Source organism: Crocuta crocuta, unplaced genomic scaffold (assembly GCF_008692635.1).
Source record: "Crocuta crocuta isolate KB4526 unplaced genomic scaffold, BGI_CrCroc_1.0 scaffold84, whole genome shotgun sequence".
Taxonomy (NCBI): domain Eukaryota; kingdom Metazoa; phylum Chordata; class Mammalia; order Carnivora; family Hyaenidae; genus Crocuta; species Crocuta crocuta.
This window is the reverse complement of record NW_027530213.1, coordinates 737,826-758,134: the sequence shown is the minus strand read 5'-3', so window position 1 is coordinate 758,134 and position 20,309 is coordinate 737,826. Positions and strand designations below refer to the sequence as shown.

The 20,309-nt window shown below is 41.0% G+C and overlaps 1 protein-coding gene across 1 annotated transcript in view; it reads right to left on the bottom strand.

The window, feature by feature from the left end:
• The window catches only part of DSCAM (DS cell adhesion molecule), a 643,763-nt gene that overhangs the window by 260,832 nt on the left and 362,622 nt on the right, over positions 1-20,309 (bottom strand). Inside the window, exon 9 of the mRNA XM_077765486.1 lies at positions 3,623-3,901. Within this exon, the coding sequence (XP_077621612.1) occupies positions 3,623-3,901 (279 nt within the window). The remainder of the gene's footprint in view (positions 1-3,622; positions 3,902-20,309) is intronic.

Here is a 20,309-nt window from a genome sequence, read left to right as displayed (position 1 = left end):
CTCTGAAACAGGCTCCAGGATCCGAGCTGGCAGTCAGCACAGAGCCCGACGCGGGGCTCGAACCCACGAACCGCGAGATCATGACCTAAGCGAAAGTCGGATGCTTAACTGACTAAGCCACCCAGGCGCCCCATGGCCCTCTGAGATTCTAACTGAATTTCCATTTGTTCTCTACTCTGGTTGTTCAGAACTCCAATATATCTTAGCACTGTGTAACCTCTGAATTCTTTATTCATCTCACATCTACCTGGTAGTTATTCTCTGAGAGATTTCATGAGGTCTCATCCTCTGCATGTGAAGTGGAGTATTTAGCTAAAGACTCACAAGGAGATTTTTAGAGCTCTCTTAACAGCTCCCTATTCCACAGTATTTTGCACTGCAAAGTCTCACGCTTCAATAGTTCTAAATTTCTACCTGTTTTCTCCATCTAGCAAGAACACTCTTATCTACCATCCCTCTGTCATGGTTTGGAAAGTGCCCCAGGAAGGTATCTGGGGTACATTTTGGAGCTCAACTCCTATATTTCCATTTTCTGAAGGATCACAACCCTCTGCTTCTTGCCTTCCACTGCCGGGAAATGGTTGTTTTACATTTTTTCCCCAGTTTTATAGTTTTCTAAAAAAATGATAGGCGGACAAATCCATTACCTATTACTCTTTGATGGTCCCATTCAGTAAATTTTTAAATTTATTTTTCAAGTTACTTGAACCAAAATCTGCCTCCCTAAAATTTCCAACCATTTTGGTTGGTTTGATCTTCTAGAATACCTCCACAATGGTTCTTGCTACACTGTTTTTAACACACTCTATTGATGCAAAGAATCCCATCCCAATTCACTAACTCAAGGATTTGGATCCTGTAATTATCTCCTCTTTATCATTGCCACATGTTTCTCTCCTGTCTACTGGCTCATTCCCATCAGCATGTAAGCTTCCCTTGCCTGGTGTCCTCCTTCAATGTCCTCTCCAGTTTTCTGCCTCCTATCATAGCAATGTTTCTGAAAATATGAAAATACTTGTCTTTTCTTGAATTCCCGCATATTTATTCACCTCTCTTTCTGCTCATTAGCCCTTCTAATCAGGCATTCATTGCAACCACACCACTCTTTACAGTCACAAATAATGTCTATCTCCCTAAACTCAATGACCAATTCTTGGATTTTCTTTTTCTATTTCCAGTGGGATTTTATTACCAATGTATCTTGATATATTTCCTAATTTGCTTCCGTGGCCCCACAGTCTGCTGGACTTTCTCTCACTTCACTGGGTTCTCCTTGTCCCTCTCTGTTTTCCTTTGTTGATTTCTTCTCTTATTCCGGAACCTCAAATGCTGGAATGCCTTGGGTCTGGACCCTGTGGCTTCTCCCATGTCACTGTTCCCCATGTCACACTGCTACTCCTTCCTGCTTCTTCACTTCTGTTAAAGACTCTTCTATTTACCTTATTAAACAACATGTGTGCTTCCTCTCGTATGTAACATTTACTTTGTATCTGACCACAGAGATACCTTTTTAGGGAAAATATGTTTTACAGATTCAAAGTTGGTTTCTTCCTATCAATTCTAAGCATACTTCAGTTTCTTTTGTTGGCAACTACATAGAAAAAGCACTACTTTTCAGCCACTAAGGAAGGAAGGATGTCATGGGGACAAGGTTCAAAGACTGAGGAAGGACACACGCATCTGTTGCTCAGGAAATAATCTGTTTCGATCTAGCAAATGTTTGAAAGGTAACGGAAACCAACCTCTCCCAACACTTACTCTGAGGGTCCGATATTTGGGGATTCTAAAATGCAAATAATCAACATTAACATACATTTTTAATTTCATGCAGTTGCTTTTGCAATGTGGGTGAGAACCGTGCTGGCAGATGAATGCACACAGGTCTTAGAGAATCATAAAATCACATGTCTGTGCCCAACAGACATTAGAGAATACAAGCTGCTCATTTTGCACATGTAGAGTGGGGCCTTCATGGGAGTTTGGTGACTAGAAGAGAGATATGAAATAAGACTGATGCCTACATTTTAGATGCATTGTGTCCCTGGCCAATATTTTCTACAAGCTGGACTATCCTATTTTCATTTTGTAATTTTTTAATGTCCATTTATTTTTGAAAGAGATACAGAGCACGAGCAGGAGAGGGGCAGAGAAAGAGGGAGACACAGAATCTGAAGGAGGCTCTAGGCTCTGAGCTGTCAGCACAGAGCCTGATGCAGGGCTCGAACTGCAAGATCATGATCTGAGTTGAAGTCTAACCAAATAAACCACCCATGGGCCCCTGGACTACCCTATTTTAATTTCTAAATAAACACCACCCCACATTTGATAAATGTCATAGCTTCCTAAATTAATCGGAGGTCTGATACTAAACAGAAGAGAGGAGCAAAAAACATTTCTAAACTGAAACTAATTTTGCATTTCTAAAACTAAAATAAAAATACAAGAAGCTACTCTTTGCTATCTGTCAACTACACCTCAGTAAAACAAATAATAAAAAATAAAAAAATGAAAATTTACCATTTTATGATTCTTTAGAAAAGGTGTGATTTCACAAATGATATTTGACAAACATTATTTTCAAAGCCATCCATCTACATAATACTATTTTAGGGGCACCCCAGTGGATCAGTTGGTTGGGTGACTAACTTCAGCTCAGGTCATGATCTCCTGGTCTGTGGGTTTGAGCCCCGCATTAGGCTCTGTGCTGACAACTTAGAGCCTGGAGCTGCTTCCGATTCTGTGTCTCCCTCTCTCTCTTCTCCTGTTCCCTTTGTGTTCTATCAAAAATAAATAAACATTAAAAATAAATAAATAAAACTATTTTTTAAAAATTTTAATGTTTTATTTATTTCTGAGAGAGAGAGAGAGAGAGAGAGACAGCATGAGCAGGGGAGGGTCAGAGAGAGAAGGAGACACAGAATCCAAAGCAGTTTCCAGCACAGAGCCTGATGCAGGGCTCAAACCCACGAACCATGAGATCATGACCTGAGCTGAAGTCGGATGCTTAACTGACTGAGCCACCCAGGTGCCCCTAAATAAAACTATTTTAAAAGGGCCATTTAGAGTGAATACAGTACAGTTGAGAGCTCATGCAGGAAATACCTCGTCCATTAGTTAAATCCTACTCTCACTTCTTCCTGCACACGTTTCTTAGCTGTTAATTTTTTGGAGCTTCATATTTTAGGTAAATAAAGACTTGCTTTGGTGTCAGCAGAGTTTGTAGTTGTCTTCTATAGTTGTGAGTTTTATTTTATTTATTTTTAATTTTTTAATCTTTATTTATCTGAGAGAGAGAGAGAGAGAGAGAGCATAAGCAGGGGAGGGGAAGAGAGAGAGGGAGACACAGAATCCAAAGCAGATATAGGCTCCGAGCTGTCAGTACAGAGCCCGCTGATGGGGCTTGAACTCACAAACTGTGAGATAAAGACCTGAGCCCAAGTCGGACACTCAACCGACTGAGCCACCAAGGTGCCCCGTGAGTTTTATTTTAATGGATGAGAGTAAATTTTACAAATTCTAATATTTTCATGTTTTTGCAAATGAATGCACTCTGTGCGCATTTGAATTCGCACTGTTGAATTCGACTGCATCGATGCCCCGCGTCCCGCGTGCCTTTCCTTACCTCTCACAATCAGCTGGCTTTGGTGCTCCACGGCTGCTGCCTCATTCCGGGCTATGCAGGTGTAGTTCCCATTGTGCATGAGGGACAGATTGGAAATCCGCAAGGAGCTTGTGAAGTCGATGTTGTCGATGGTCACCCCGAGGCTCGCTGGGATTGGCCGCCCGTCCTTCTGCCAAGTGATCGTGATGGGTAAGTCCCCTGAGACCACAACACACGGGATGAAGACCCGCTGTCCAATGGAGAATCTTGGAAACTCAAAAGGTTGGATGAAAGGTGGAACTGAAAGAAAGAAAAGAAAATGTAATAGAGGCAAGATGCTAACGAATTGTACTCATGCTCTACATTCTCTTTTCCTTTTACCCTTTTGTGTAACATTGAAAGAGTAACACAGTCCCTTCTATAACATGTAAATACATGATCTAGGAGAAGATGTGAAGTTGTGCTATCCTGTCACTTGAATTTTGTCATCGTTCTAAATGAAAAGCGTGGCTTAATTTGTACTTTAGCAAACATGCTTTATTTATCTTGACAAACTTTAAAAAATACAATGGTCATTTTTGAATAAAAATATTTCAGACTCTGCACTATTCATTGTGAAAGAGCATTTGAATCCATTTTTCCTTACAAGCTTTGGAAAATGATGTGTACAAGAAAAGATTTCTCTCCTGTTTCGCTAATACTAGCACAATTACTTTTTCATCTTTAAGGCATCCCCATGCCTTGCTAATGGGTATACTTTAAGCCTGTTCAAAAAGAGATTCTACTTTCATTGTTAAACATTTTTTTAAAGACTAATACCCAACTAACAGCAAATGTTAATGAAAAAGACTTTATGTTAAGATAATCATGTCTCATTCTGTACCCCTCAATTTTACACATTCCGTGGGCATGACCTTAAATTGTGAACTGATCCATGGCCAGTTTTCTGAGTTGTTGAGATGTGTTGTTAGTGAGAACACGGTTATAGCCTTCAACCTGGCCATGGACACAGCCAAGCTCAGTCTGGAAAGCTCTTTTCTGATGTAACCTCCCTGATCAACTCCTGTTTACCTTCTTGCCTCAGGACCACTCTTCCTCAGTAACTTCCTGGATGGCCTCACAGGGTGTCAAAGTCATAAAATGCTTAAAACGGAGCCAGAGAAGCCAACTTTGAATCCTACCTTGGTTACTTATTGGTTATGGGGTCGTGGGCAAGTTATCAATATGCTCCTCCTATCAGCCTTATGGGGTCGTTATTCAGAGTCTCACTTTATCAAGAGGGACACCGATTCAAAGATATTACTTCACCCTTGGTCATAGAATGAGTTCACCAAGGAGTGAAGGCTCAGACCTTATCAATTTTATTTCAAAAGTTTGGAAATACGCCAAGTTGTAAACTGAGATTACTATGCCTGGAATAACAATATAAATCAGTTATTATACCAGATGGTTTTACATAAAATTATTAAATAGGATGTCTGCAGTTTGTTCACTAAATCAGTTATAGGTACATTTCAATGAACAGGCTTGGGGAGATATAAGATATCAAACTGAGAAACATCTGAATGGAAACCATCCATCCATTCATTCATTCACTCATGCACACGAGAAGTGCCTCTTGAGCTCCTGGTATGTGCTTGACAACACTGTGTGTGCTAGCCACACAGCAATGACCGTAACACCCCAGTCTCTGTTCAACGGAGCTTTCATGCACAGTCATAGGCAGCAGATGTCAACAGAGCATAGCTGTGGGGTTCTGCTATTTCATATTATTATTACTCCTACTATATGCTTTCAAAAGCATTTGGGAGCGAGAACTCAGAATGCAAATACAGAGAACTCAGAATTGCAAATACAGCAGCCTGAGTTAGAAGGGCGAGTGAATAGATGGCTCAAGTTAGGTCTCACCAGAGAAACAAACAAAAACAGCTTAAGGTACCAAGTGCATTCAATGTCAAAACTGGTGACAGCTGACAGGTTGCCTATTCTCAAGGTAAAGTTACAGTTGTGAATCTGCAGTGAGTCGATCTGACACCAAGAGAAAAAGATCTTGGGGATGAGGTTCTAGCTGGCGCTGGTAGAAAAGATCAGGTTGGATTAGGCTGTGATTATTCATAGTTGACATTAGGTAAGGAAATACCAACTTGTAGCAAACATGCTCATAACTCTCTAAATATTGCCCCAAATGGCATAAATGTTTATTAAACATGTACATATTGTTAATGCTTAATAAATGACCATTTTTTAAAATAAAAAAGTAACTATATTTCCTCTTATTTGGTTCCTTATACAGAGAAACCTGATTGTCCACTTAGACAAATGTAGGCACTCAATGGCTTGATGCTCGTTATCTGAATTGTAGATGTTTTTTTTTTTTTTTGAGATAAGAGCTTCAAATACAGACTACCTGTGTTTAGGTCAAGTGGTGCTACTAACTAAATTTTTTAACCCCTTCTCTGTGCCTCCATTTCCTTATTTATAGAAGGAGGGGGTTGCCGTGAAGCATGAATGAGTTAGCACGGAGCTCATGAACTTTCAGTTTGAATGCCTTCCAGTATGTACTGCTGAAGTGAGCACCAGGGTTCACAAACATCGGAGAACACCTGAATCCACTGCTGTGGATTTTGTAAGCTGTTTTGTAAGCCTTTCAGATGAGGAACAAGCAAAACAGTTAAGTTGAAAGATCACCTGGCAAAGCAAAGGACTCCATGTCTACCAGATATGGTAGGGAGAATAAAAACAAACAGACCTACTTTCTATTCTCCAGATCATGAAAGAAAGGTGAGACATAGCATATTTGTGATTTGTCTATTAAGCACACAATATGTAGGATGTAGACTGCCAGTGATTATTCATTATAAGGATGTCTACTTCCAAGAGCAAAAGAAAGGTCTAGAATAGAGAAAGAGCAGGTACCTGTTACTTTCAAGAACAGAGGCAAGGAGTAACTACAGGGGAATCATAATTTAAAAAGAATACAAAGACATTCTATCATTTAAATGTTTCTGGAATTCATTGGCTTATAGAACTCTAAGGGATGTAATTATAGTAAATTCCAGAAACTTGAACCACAGAATGATGCTGCTGAAGACCTGTGCCTCCAATGAAGTGAAAACAAACACCAAGAAGCCCACATGCTCACCCTCACCTGCCTCACTCAAAGGATAATCCCTTCCTTTCAACACTGTTTTTTTGTTTAATGTTTATTTATTTCTGAGAGAGAGACACACAGAGTGAGAGCAGGGGAGGGGCAGACAGAGAGGAAGACATAGAATCCAAAGCAGGCTCCAGTCTCCGAGCTGTCAGCACAGAGCTCAATGCAGGGCTTGAACCCACAAACTATGAGACCATGACCTGAGCTGAAGCCGGCCACTTAGCCAACTGAGCCATCCAGGTGCCCCTAAAATATTTAAAAATTGAGCCAGCCAAGAATGTTGCATCCAGAAAAACTGTTATCAAAAGTGAGGGGAGACAGACTTTCCCAGACAAACTAAACAGAGGGAGTTCACCAAGAGGGCTGCCCTGAAAGAGAGGCTAAAGGAACTACTTTAAGTTGAAATTAAAGGACACCAGACTACAACACATAGCCATGCGGAAATATGCAGTTCTCTGGTAAAATTAAATCTATGGGCAAATACAGAATACTGTATTATTGCAATTTTGATGTGTGAGTCCACTTTTAATTCTTGTTTAGAATTTATAACACAAAAGCATAAAATCTATGAAACTCTGTTAATGGATATAAAAAACAGAGAAACATAATTTAATACTAATGACACAAAGTGTTGAGGGGTATATCTGTAAAGGAAAAAAAATAAAATATTATAAAATATATTTAGAAACAAAAAACTACCCAAAAGAGTTAAAAGAAAGATTTTGACGATTAGAAAAAAATTGGTTAGAGGGAAAAGCCATTCTCCCAGAATAACGTCAAAATCAGATTTGTTATTTGTTGTTTTACTTGCCACACCAAGATGCACTTTTGAAAATGCAGGTGAAACCATCAGACTGATTTGTGGATCATAACACTTTTCACCTCACTACATAGATTGCTTCTACTGCTTTAGGCATGAACACGAGTTTGCTGTATAAAATGCTTAAATTTTCTTAAAGAGCCCTAAATCTTATGTCGTACATTCATAGGATATAAAATTGGAGGCAAAAAAAGAAACCAAGGGATGAAAAAGTGCTCATAATGACTTTGGTAGAGCCAAACCACCTGTTGGAGACACACCACTTGCTTTATCTAGTTCATTAGATCACCTCTTAAGGTAAATTCTCTGAATCTTGTAGACAGTGAAAGGTTGTAATATCACAGGGACAGAAATGCGCAATGTGACCTACAACCAGTTTTGACATAACGTTCCCACACAAAGCATGTAAATATCTGCTAAATGTCACTAATTACTGGGTTTGTTGACTTCATTCTCTGCACTGATGGGGTTCCTCTTTCCCAGGAAGTTAGGGACCATCAAATGCAACCAAATGTTAGTTTATAGACACTCTTTCTAAACCTTAACAAGAATGTGAAGTCAGGCTAATGTATTTTTGTCTTATCCCTCAAAAATTAGTTGTATATTCCTCTTCATGGGAAAAAGAGGAGCTTTTAGTTTCTTCCCAGAGAGAAGTATGCCATGGTAAAAGATACATGAGTTGGATGTTGGCCACTCTTATATAATTTACAGTGTTTTCTTCGTCCACTTGAAGTCTGTGATTCAGTTTCCTCATGTATAAAGTGATGGTAAAGAACACAATTCATGAGTGTTGGTGAGGGCTTCATATAATAGGCAGGCATAGAGCCCCAGGGGTATAAAGGAGCTGCTCAATTAGCAAGTATCACCCTCTCTTTCCTTTTCCTACCTTTTTTTTTTTTTTTTTTTTGTCCCAGGGCCCGCAACTCACTGGGAAAAATCAAATATATTACACGGATATTGAGATGCATGGGGGCTGAGTTTGCACCACCATCTATAATTTCGTCAACTCCACATTTGTCATCTCTTTCCTAGTTGTGCTGTAACACCCCACGCCTCCAGACAGTCTTGGGTTGACAGCTTCCGGACTCAGCTGCTCCAAGAGCCTACCTCAAGCCAGTCTTCTAAGCTACAGCAATGGATATTCTCATCTTCCCATCTCCTTTTCCCCATTCTTTACAACAGACTTTGTCTTCTTTTTCTTCAAGACTTTTCTTGTTTTATATCTTGCCTGTTTCACAAGGTTTCCAAAACCTGCATCTGCGAATCCTGTCCATTGCAGGAATGCGAAGCCCATGGCTGGTCCCTGAGAGTTCAGTCCTGGTTACACATGCACTTTAGGCACCCATGTACCCACTGGAGATGCCCGGGACCAGCAAAGGCTTACAGCCCGTGCTGTCTGCTGCAATGCAAGCTGTCACTCTAAAACTACAAGGCTGATGAGCACGTGTGGTTGTGAGTTGAGCACGTCACTCAACTGTCTCTCCATCCATAAGACCAGTTATTTGTCCAATTCTGCCGCTTTACAACATGCTTTAGATTCCCAAACTGTAGATTACTAGCCCTATGTGATGTAGTTTTCCACTCTGTTCACACAACATTGATTAAACTCTTCCTCTACCCACTCCAAGGGCTTGCTGTTAAGATTCTATAACAGAAAGGGTCACAGGATGGCATGTGATCATAGCAGTCTCTGCACATGCGTATTTCCTTGAGTAGAATGACCCAGGAGGCAGACGATGTATCACGTTCATCCCTACTTCCCACATCTAGGGGAATAAATAGTGCCGTGTACATATTAAATTGCATGATAGTTTTTGAAAATATCTTTTACAGGTGATGATGCACATGTATTTACACTCTGAATGTTAGACAAGCCTAGAGTTCGGGAGTGGAAAGGGAAATAGATCCAGTATATCATAATGATGAGATGATAAAGACAAAAGTGAAGTTTTGTTTCATAGTCTGATTTGTGTAAGGGCCCAGGACTTCTAATTCAAGGTTGCACTGAGCCATCTTTCCTCCTACTGGTAGGGCGAGTTGGGGAAATAAAGTCAAGACCTATTCAGGTATGGCTGTCTGGGCCAAAGGAGCACTGCTATGTGAGCGTGATCTCCTGCGCCAGAGCTGCTCTGGACTTGCCATAAGTTAGGCTGTCAGTCCTGGGCGCATGTCTGCCAGAGAAGGACGGGCATGAGGCCGAGATTCAGGAGGGCAGGATGTGGGAGTAAGAAGGGCATTGCTGGGGCCAGTAGATGTCAAGAAATCAGAGGCTTCCAATTCACTGGAGACTGTGTGCCCCCTACGGACCCTATACTCGTGGAAACCTCATTCCTTGGCCTCCTGTCCTGGCCTTGCTTCCTTCCTGTTTCCCTGATGACCTCATCTACCCCTCCCCTCCAGATGTCAGCTCCATGGTGCTGATTCCCCAACCTACATTTTCTTTTTCTCCCCAACTTTTTATTATATAGTATTTTATTTATTATTATTTATATTTTAGTAAGTTAACATACAGTTCAATTTTGGTGTCAGGAGTAAAATTCAGCGATTCATCATTTACACACAACACCCAGTGTTCATCCCAACAAGTGCCTCCTTAATGGCCATCACCCATCTAGCCCATCCCCCCACTCACCTCCGTCCATAAACCCTCAGTTTGTTCTCTATCATGAAAAGCCTCTTGTGGTTTGTTTCCCTCTCTTCTCTTTTACCTCTCTACTCATATGTTCATCTGTTTTGTTTCTTAAATTCTACATATGAGTGAAATCATATATTTGTCTTCCTCTGATTGACTTATTTCTACATTTTTCAACCAAAAACTCCTTCACAAGCTTTGTGCCTGCTTGTTTAGATGTCTGCTAATATTTTCATCTTGATGTCCCAGAAGCATCTCAAATCCCAAACCAAAAGCATCAGGGTTCCCTTAATCTAAGCTTCAAGTTCAATGCTCTATTCCTGTTAGTGCTCACAAAACCTCCAGCTGCGAGAAGCTAGGATAATAGAAGCCTTTCTCATTGTGCATTTCTCTTTATCTCCAGCCACTGTCAGTGGCTTGTTGTGCCTCTTCTACTTCACTTCTCAACATCTCTTGGCCTGGCTCCTTTTCTTCCAAACACACAACCATCATCTTTTATTAAAACTTTTTTGATTGTGCCCTAACGGGTCTCCCTAATTTTTTAATCTTTCTGCATTGCAACCCATCTTATAGACCTCAACCATATTAATGTCCTAAAACATAGTTGTGAGCGTGGCCTTCTGCCTTAATTCCTTCACTACTTTTAGGATCAAGTAGAAGTAGCAAACACTACAACATCTGGTGCTGGTCTCTGTGCTGACTCACGCTGCTCGCCTACACTGGGGATTCTTTGTTTCAGGCTTATTGACTCTGAACGTAGGGAATGATTCTCTGACCCTATTTCTGCCCCATGCACCACCAGGACCCCATTCCCACCCCTACCATCTTACGGGGTGAACACTCAACTCAGTTAGTAGCTGCTCTGGAGACTTTTTTAGGCTCTAGATCTCCTTTGAGACTCAAGTCAGTTTCTCTTGGAAACTTAATTCTTAACTCTGGACTTCCCATCCCCCCTTACCACCAGAACTGGGTAGATGTCCATCTTTTCTGTCTCTAAAAGACCTCTTACAGACACACTTCTTTGATGGGGTTGTGTTGAAATCAGTGTTTTCTTACTTGTCTACACACTGCTCTTCCACAGTGAGCTGAAATATTTCTCACCTGTGCTGCTTCCTTTTCAAGACATCTGGTACCTGCTGCTGTCTAATAGTTATTTGTCTACAGGTCCTTCCACTGACTGAAGCTCATTAACAGTAAATGCACAGATATTCCCTGAACAAATTAAGTAAATCACAGGAATTGTGGTAGGGTCACCTCCCTAAGGAAAGAAAAAAACCCACAAAACCCTGAAGGCAAACTGACTATACACATACGTGACAACATCCCTCATGACCTTGTAACATGAGACCACTTAATCAGACTGCTTTTTTGTGTATTACCATAAATGGGAGACAAAGAAGTAAAAAATGTATAAGAAACTATGCCATGCGGCGTTTGAGGCTCAGTTCTTTGGGTATGAACCCAACTGAGCCATGCTGGGATGGATAAAGTTGCTTCCTGGGGGGAAAAAGTAAAAGCCTTGGTATCATGATTCTGTGCAAGAATCCTACCACAGAATCAAAGAACTAAAGAGGTTTCCTGGCTTACACATTTTTTTGATGACAAAGGTCTAGTTCAATTATGCTATCATCATCCACTATGATCCTTTTCATTTCTGATTTGAAATACTGGTCTAATGTCATTATAGAAAGTGGGAGTAATTTAAGGAAAAATTATTTTTAGGAAAAGGGCTTAAGATGCACATCTATAGCTGTTTGGCATCTAGTTAAATGGTAGGAGTTGATGCATAGGGTGACACATGGCCCAAGATTCCTTTTCAAGAACGAATGTGTGCTCCAGATGCTGGAGTGAGGTCAGGTAGCACCCTTCAGGTATCAGCCACTTTCAAGACTGTTGCAGCTGTGGAGATCCACCTCACCAAGGATGGGATCCTTCCTGGGTGGCCTATGTCCAATGACTGACTGAAGAGGGCAATTCTGCCCAACTTCTGATGGCTCTGAAAATCCTTCTTTCTGCAGAGCTCCCTGCAGGGATAGTAAGGCTGTCATCAGCCTGCACCACAGCTCTTCATCTCCTCCCTGTGCCCAGTCCTTCTTCCTCCCCCTCCTTCAATAGTGCTGATTATTGGGGCATACCTTGATAAACACCATACACACTAAACTCTCTCTCTCTCTCTTAGAGACTGTTTCCTGGAGAACTGAACCTGCAACATGCTGACTCACCTAAAGTGAAAATCGATCTACTATTAATAACAAAAACAAATCTGTTTGTAACATTGCCAGTATATAATCCATCCATCCATCCACCCATCCACCCACCCACCCACCTATCCATCCATCCATCCATCCATCCATGTACCCATCTATCCATCCACCCATCCATCCATGTACCCATCCATCCATCCACCCATCCTTCTATCCATACATCCACCCACGCATCTGTCTGTCCAACCATCCATCCATCCATCCATCCATCCATCCATCCATCCATCCGTCCGTCCATCCATCCATCCATGTTGTTTTTATTCATTTCAGATTGGGACCAGAGGATAATTCTCATGTGTGCTGGGTTCTCTGTTAATGAGGCCACTCTGTATTTGATTGACAGTATCTTCCTATTCTCCACCAGAATAGAAACATTCTGTCGTTGATAGAAGCACAGGAAAAAAATAGTTTGGAAGTGTAATTTTAAGATTGCTACACATTACCTAAAAAATAGTCAGGGTTCATTTGCTGCTTGGTTGGTTTATATTTATTTCAGTATCCCAAGTTCAGCCAGTGTTCAGAACTGAAATTTTGTCTTTCATAAGGGGTTATGGATATTCATAAGCTCACTGTTATACATCAAATAGAATTCAAATGAGTAAGAATTCAGTGCTAATATTGGAATCTGTACTCGAGAACTCGCAAAAGCCTCAACTCAGAATTACAAGAAAGCATGGCAAATATAAATCAAAACACACATATGTAGGGGTTCCCAAGCACATACACATTCTACATACATTAGGTAAAGGGTTCCTAGCAGCTGCGGCCTAAAGCATAAGGCTCCTAAGCTGAGTATCAGCCAACAGAACACCTCAGTTGACATAAAAATAGTGCAACTTTGGAATAGCTCAGAGATAAGAGTAACTACGTCTTCTACAATGATTTTTAAACAAGGTGTTTTGGGCTGCCAGATTGTGATAACCATAGAGCCATAAATATGACAACATAAGTAGACAGGTGAGAAACATAACTTTTTTTTCAAAAATTGTTTAAAATTACCAATTAAGGCCGGATAGAAAATACATTTAAAACATTTCAGGAAGAAAAAAAAATCCTTAAGGCATAATGTAAAATCATAATGAAGAGAAACAGGAAGTGTTGTTCCTGTCAGCTAGAAAGATACAAATTAGACATAAAGGAAAGACAAACTGCTTGGAATTTGGGGATGTAAAAACACTACGACTAACTCTGAGAAGGATAGCAGTGTCTCCTTCCAAAGCACTTTTCCAAAGAATGGGTCACCTACACTATTGTCAACCAGTGGGTGGGTAGAACTGGTGGTTTCCAGAAGAGATTCTAGTTTCTAGTCGTGAGAGATGTTTCTTGCCAGAAGGTGTTTTATAGCCATAACCATATCGTGCTAAAATAGATAGTTTCTTTAACATTCAAAAATGATGAACAACTTGAGAATTCATGAGAAGTTCTGTATGTAACAATAAGAGTCACCTTGGACTGAGGAGGACGCTGGGTTGCTTTTTCCCTGGTGAAGGGCAGCAACTCATGTACACAGTAATAAAACTGAGTAGATTGCATCTCTAATATTCAAAGAAAGGCTACTTAAATCATCATGGCTTCAAGAGAATGAAATCTAGGGGTGCCTGCGTGGCGCAGTCAGTTAAGCATCTGACTCTTGATCTTGGCTTAGGTCATGATCTCCCAGTTCATGAGTTGCGAGCCCCTCATCGGGCTTTGCCCTGATGGTGTGGAGCCTGCTTGGGATTCTGCGTCTCCTCTGCTCCTCCCCTACTTGTACATGTGCCCTCTCTCAAAAATAAATAAACTTAAAAAAAAAAAAGAAAATGAAATCTAGCTCAGGTTTTACTAATCCAGGTGGAGAAAAGACTCATGCAATGGGTTGCAATTATTATGCTTTTGTTTATATAAACTATCGATGGAGGCAAAGCCATCTGACGCTAATCAGAGGTGATGACAGCGAGGCTACATGACAGGAACTGGCAAGATTCATAAAAGCACTGGCATTCATTTTAAAACTTAACCCCTTTTCCTTTTTTCCCAAGTAGCTGTTTTATAAGTATTGTCAATGATAGCAGGCTATTTACTTGAGGAGTGTTTTCCATGACTCTGACTTAGAAAAGGTCGCCCTTCTTTAGAAGGTGGGTGATTAATTATAACTGACTTCAAGTTGCTGCATTTCTTGAGCAACATGTCAAAATATGTCACCGTGAAACAAGGGTACAAAAAGGTAGTTACACCACTGCAATGAAGCTGTAAGTCAATTAAGTTACTTTGATAAATTTCAGGGCACTGAAATTAGTGATATAATGAAGGAGCAATATGGTTAAATGCCTGAAAATAGACAAAGAGCATATTTGTTCCTCGGTAGTCCGTCCACACAACATTCACATCAGCATAAATTTGCAGAACTGATTACACAGACGGTTCTCCACACAGTCAGACCAGCTGTGTGTTCATATATCACTCTCTGCAACTCTCTGTGTCCATTTCTTCATGGTGATGGTTCAGACTAGATGGGTATCAGCAGTGACATGTTCTGCGTGTTTGAGTGAAAGGTAGAGTGAAATCATCCAGGCTTTGTTACCACTCACAGACAACTTGAAAAAGTCAGGTCTGCAGAACCAAGGTGTGTTGTCCCCATGACCAGATTAATATACAACACAAGCAACTATTCTTTCTTGAATAAATTAACAAATTCTGTGACTGAAGTGAATAGTTAGGACAAAGAACTTCATGTGCATGGAAACATGATTGCAGCATATTTATGACCATTTAGCCTAAACAGATCATATTATAAATCTAATTGGCAGTACTGGAGTGTGTCTATCTAGTTCTAAGTAAAAGCAGAGAACAGGAAATAGAGACTGAATGGAAAATACAGGGCTGACAATATAATTAAAATCTAAAATAACTTTTGATATAAGATTAATTAAGCATATAGGTGATAAACATGTGCCAAAGCCACACACACACACATGCACACACATACATGATTAAAAATTAGATCCAGGGGCGCCTGAGTGGCTCAGCTGGTTAAGAGTTCCATTATGGCTCAGGTCATGATCTCCTGATCCGTGGGTTCAAGCCCCACGTTCAAGCTGTTAGCTCAGAGCCTGGAGCCTGCTTCAGATTCTGTTTCTCCCTCTCTCTCTGCCCTTCTCCTGCTTAGGCTCTGTCTCTGTCTCTCTCTCAAAAATCAATAAACATTTGTGGCGCCTGGGTGGCTCAGTCAGTTGAACGTCCGACTTCAGCTCAGGTCATGATCTCACGGTTAGTGGGTTTGAGCCCCACGTCAGGGTCTGTGCTGACAGCCAGCTCAGAGCCTGGAGCCTGCTTCAGATTCTGTATCTCCCTCTCTCTCTGACCCTCCCTGCTCACACTGTTTCTCTCTTTCTCTCTCTCAGAAATAAATAAAACATTAAAAAATTTTCAAAAATCAATAAACATTTAAAAAACGTTGATCCAGAGGGGCATGGAGGAGGACACTTGTGGGGATGAGCACTGAGTGTTATGTGGAAACTAATTTGACAATAAACTATTAAAAAAAAAAAAAAGTTGATCCAAACATCATAAAACAAAAGGCTACAGAAAAACAGGAGTTAAAGAAATGAGAAAAGATCTACTAGGAAAATGGGAAACAAAGAAGGCAAGAAGAGGAATTTTTGAATCATATAATAGATAATTCAAGAAAAAAAATCCTCCCAGAGATTATGACAGAAAATAGGTAAATCAACAATTATAGTTAGTAATATCAACACCCAGTTTGATAACTGATCAATGAAGGGAATTAAGAAAACAAAGCTAGAGATGACATATAACACAACTATTAAATGAATTGAACACATACAGACAGATTTATGCCCCAAAAATGTAGGAAGAAACATTTTTTTTAATGGATAAACACTCATAAAGAAACCTTTAGCATATGTCACAAACTAAAATTATCTCCAATGACACCACTGTAGTATCTGGATATATGGAGAAGAGTGGAAAGTATGGTTCATTTAATTAATGGTATATATATAGAGAGAAAAGAGAAACTGACACCTACTTCTGTTGTATCTACAGTCCTCAATGTGGACCGAAGATCTAAATGTGGACGGTGGAAATATAGAACGAATACAGGAAATAATGTAGGAATAGATCTTCCATGAGTGAGGGACTTCTTAATCAAGATCCCATGGAAGACAATTAAAAGCCAGCCTTGAAAAAGGTACTCACAACCATTTCTACGTTAATGAGAGATTCAAATTTACATGAAGGAACTACAGCAAAGCAGGATAAAATCGCAGGAAGAATGATGTCAAAGTGGGCAAAGGAAATGCGTAGATGGGATACCCAGATATTAAATAAGAATATGAAGAGTTTGATGCATAACCTCAGTAGTAATGTAATAAAAGCAAATTAAAATCCACACTCAGTAGATCTGCAACACTTAGAAAGGCAGATAATATCAAGCACCGGCAGAGATATGGGGAAATGTGGACTCTTGTGTGTGGCTGGTAGCAGCATAAAGTGTATCTAGGAGGGCGCTCTGTAGTCATTAGTGACACCATGTTCTCACACAGGGGCACATCTGTCTACTCCAGTATTCATCATAGCACTAGGCACAGAGTCAAAGGGCTGGGGACAGCCTCAGGGTTTACTTTGCATGCTTTAATATACATTTATATCTCTATCTCTTTAAAAAGTTTTTATTTAAAAAATGTTTTAATGTTTATTTATTTTTGAGAGACAGAGAGAGAGGGAGAGAGTGAGCGGAGGAGGGGCAGAGAGAGAGAGGGAGACACAGAACCCAAAGCAGACTCCAGGCTCCGAGCCCTTCAGCACAAAGCCCAATGCAGGGCTTGAACTCACAAACTGTGAGCCCATGACCTGAGCTGAAGTCAGATGTTTAACCAACTGAGCCACCCAGGGGCCCCTATTTATATGTCTATCTTAATATGGGCATTAAAAAGTAGACTTAAAATAAGTATATTAAGTACACACATAAATAAGTACCAAAAAGATAGGAAGGAATGATAACAGAATTGGTGGATGTTTAAAAAAATACATAAATGCAAGTAAAATAAAATATGGAACTTGTATGGACTGACAGTAATGATGTGGTATAAAGCAAATCTTGACAAAACCAAACAAGGTTCTCAATGGCCAGTCAGCAGCACCTCTAGGGGGTTTTGTTCATGAGCCCAAAGGAACAACTTCACAGTAGGCTATGGGTTACAACAAAGAAGTCCTGTTTTCAGGATGACCATGACATTCTCACTTCCCTCTTTCAGGCATTAGAAAATGCCTGGAGGGCTGGGTTTCTCTGCGAGGAGACAGACACATGAGTCTGCCCTTACAGGGATGTGAGAAATGGTTACCTGGGAAGGCAGAGACTCACTGCTATCCTAGGTAGGTAGCTTACGGAGGGGAGGGGCACAGTTGTTCAGCACCGCCATGGAGGGAATAATGAGGCCAGAGAAAGGGAACCGCTGGAGGGGGCAGATTGGCATCCGACGGGAGGAACGTGGGCTGTGCAGAATCAGGACAGGCTCACAGCTCGGAGTGGGGCACTGCACAGACTGCGTGCGGACAGAGACTGGAAAACTGTGGGTACGGTCCCGGGCAAGGTGAGTGTCACATGGAAGTCTCATCTAGGTGAATTCCACATTCATCTCTATCCCTAAGGCTTTACCGTTGTATCATCTATTTATGCATATGTAGGCATCTCTTATATATACTTATATATGTCTATCTATATATGAATATAGTTTGCATATGTATACACACACATATATACACACATATACATATAGGCTTCATGCCCAGCACAGAGCCCAATTCAGGGCTTGAACTCACGACCCTAAGATCAAGATTTGAGCTGAGATGGAGAGTTGGATGCTTAACCAACTGAGCCTCCCAGGCACTCCAATGCATATAAATATTTATAAATGACTTTAACCCATGCATATATTTTATGTTTATATATAAGTTTAAATAAAATACACAAACATTATTTATGTCATACATCACATGTTCAAAAACTTACATAGTTGTATTATGTACCAATTCACATAACAGACCCTACTGCATGATTTTGAATAATTGAGAGGTGTTTTTCTTTTCTGACTGAAAATATCATCAGAAGATTATTGCTTAAGCATGACCTGAGGGTCTTTTCCTGTGTGTGGATATAGGTACACAAACACGGGTGTATATTTGCAAAGAGATTGATTATGGGTTAGACAAGGAAAGTGCAATAACTTTCCTCTCATCCTTTCGTTTTTTTCTCATGTCGACATAATTCTCTCTTTCTCCACGTTCCCATGCCTAACAAGCCCAAGTATTGCAAAACATCGTTTCTCCCACAATCTTAATTTTAACTGAGTAAAATCCCACATTCTTTGACTCCATAACAAATCCAACACATAATCTTTTTCCTCTACTTAGAGAAAAACAATTTGAGATGTTATTTCTAAAAAAAAAAAAAATCTAATGAAGGATTTCCTTGAAGAAAGGTATCAACTTCATTTTCTAGAATCAAAGGGGAATTACAAGGTCTTCTACCTCCAGGACCAACCCATCTGAAGAAGACCCTCAAGCTGACTTTAGAGCTCAATTCTGACATTCTACCCAGAGGAAAGTCGTTCTCTGCTGCAGGAGCTTGAGAGTGTGAATCGTCAGCCAGGGGAGTAAACGTAATCATCGGCACCCATCAAACTCCTCCTTGTAGTTTAGCAAGGGGGGTGGGGGTGGTGCAAGTCCCTCACATCCTCAGCCTTCTTCTGTCACACTGGGATTCTAAATTCACCAAGAGAATGTAAATTCCCATTTGAAATCACAAAGTCCCACAAAAGGGTTCCACACTTACTGTCTTATACTAGATCTATTTTCTCCCAGATCATTCATAAGAGAAACGATACCTTCCCTAAGCAGTTGCTGAAAATCAGTATAAAAACTTTATGAATGACAACAATTTAAGGCCATGTGAGACCCAGCAAATAGGACCCTGCATTCAACACTGCTCAATTTTAATGAGGCACCTGAAAGAGAAAGCTAGCCTGGAAATGCCACATGTTCCCCCAAACAATACTAAAAAGGACTCCAGCAGCAAGTGGAACTGATGAGGAGAGAAGAACTTCATCCCTGACAGAGGTGGGTGCCGAGCCTGCTTGGAACAGCAGAGGAGCAAGAGTCGGGAGCGGAAAGCGGGAACGATGTTTCCGCACAGAGCTGTGCCTCTCTGGGGCCCAAATGGCACCAGCTGTCAGGAGCCCCTGCAGAATGATGCCATCGGCGGGCAGACTCCTGGGTGCTCACTCAGAGACGGGAACTGAACCCCAGTTTTAATTCAGCATCCGCCTCCCCAGCGGCGCCCACAGGAGCACTTGCCAGATGGCCGTGGCCACAGAGCAGGTGCAGAGTAGGAAGAGCTGCACTGGGGGCGGAATGAGCCGGCCCGTGCGGAGCCTTGTCCGGGGGCAGGATGCAGAGGGTCGCCACCGCTAAGTAGGAAACACCGCCAATGGCCCCTAATTCTTCCCTCAGTTTGGAGCAGGGCACGAGAAAGGCGCGTCTTACATCAGGACAGGAAAGTGCCACCAAGATCATGGTGAAATGAACTATGAGGGGGCCGATGTCCGTGAGTGCTCTTGCTGTGTTTAGAGCATCATCATCTCATCTCATTATTGGCAAACGCTGATTTTGAAACACTCCTGAGAAAGCATTCTGAAAGCTTGATGCTTCTCAGACACCCTTGCCCCCTTATAGTGTTGACCGTCTCTTTCTACTCATTTGAGCCCTCCCAAGCCCGTATTTCAAAGTCCCTGCGGTCTGAATCCAAATGGTGGTCCAGAGGCTCTCAACCAAACCTTAGT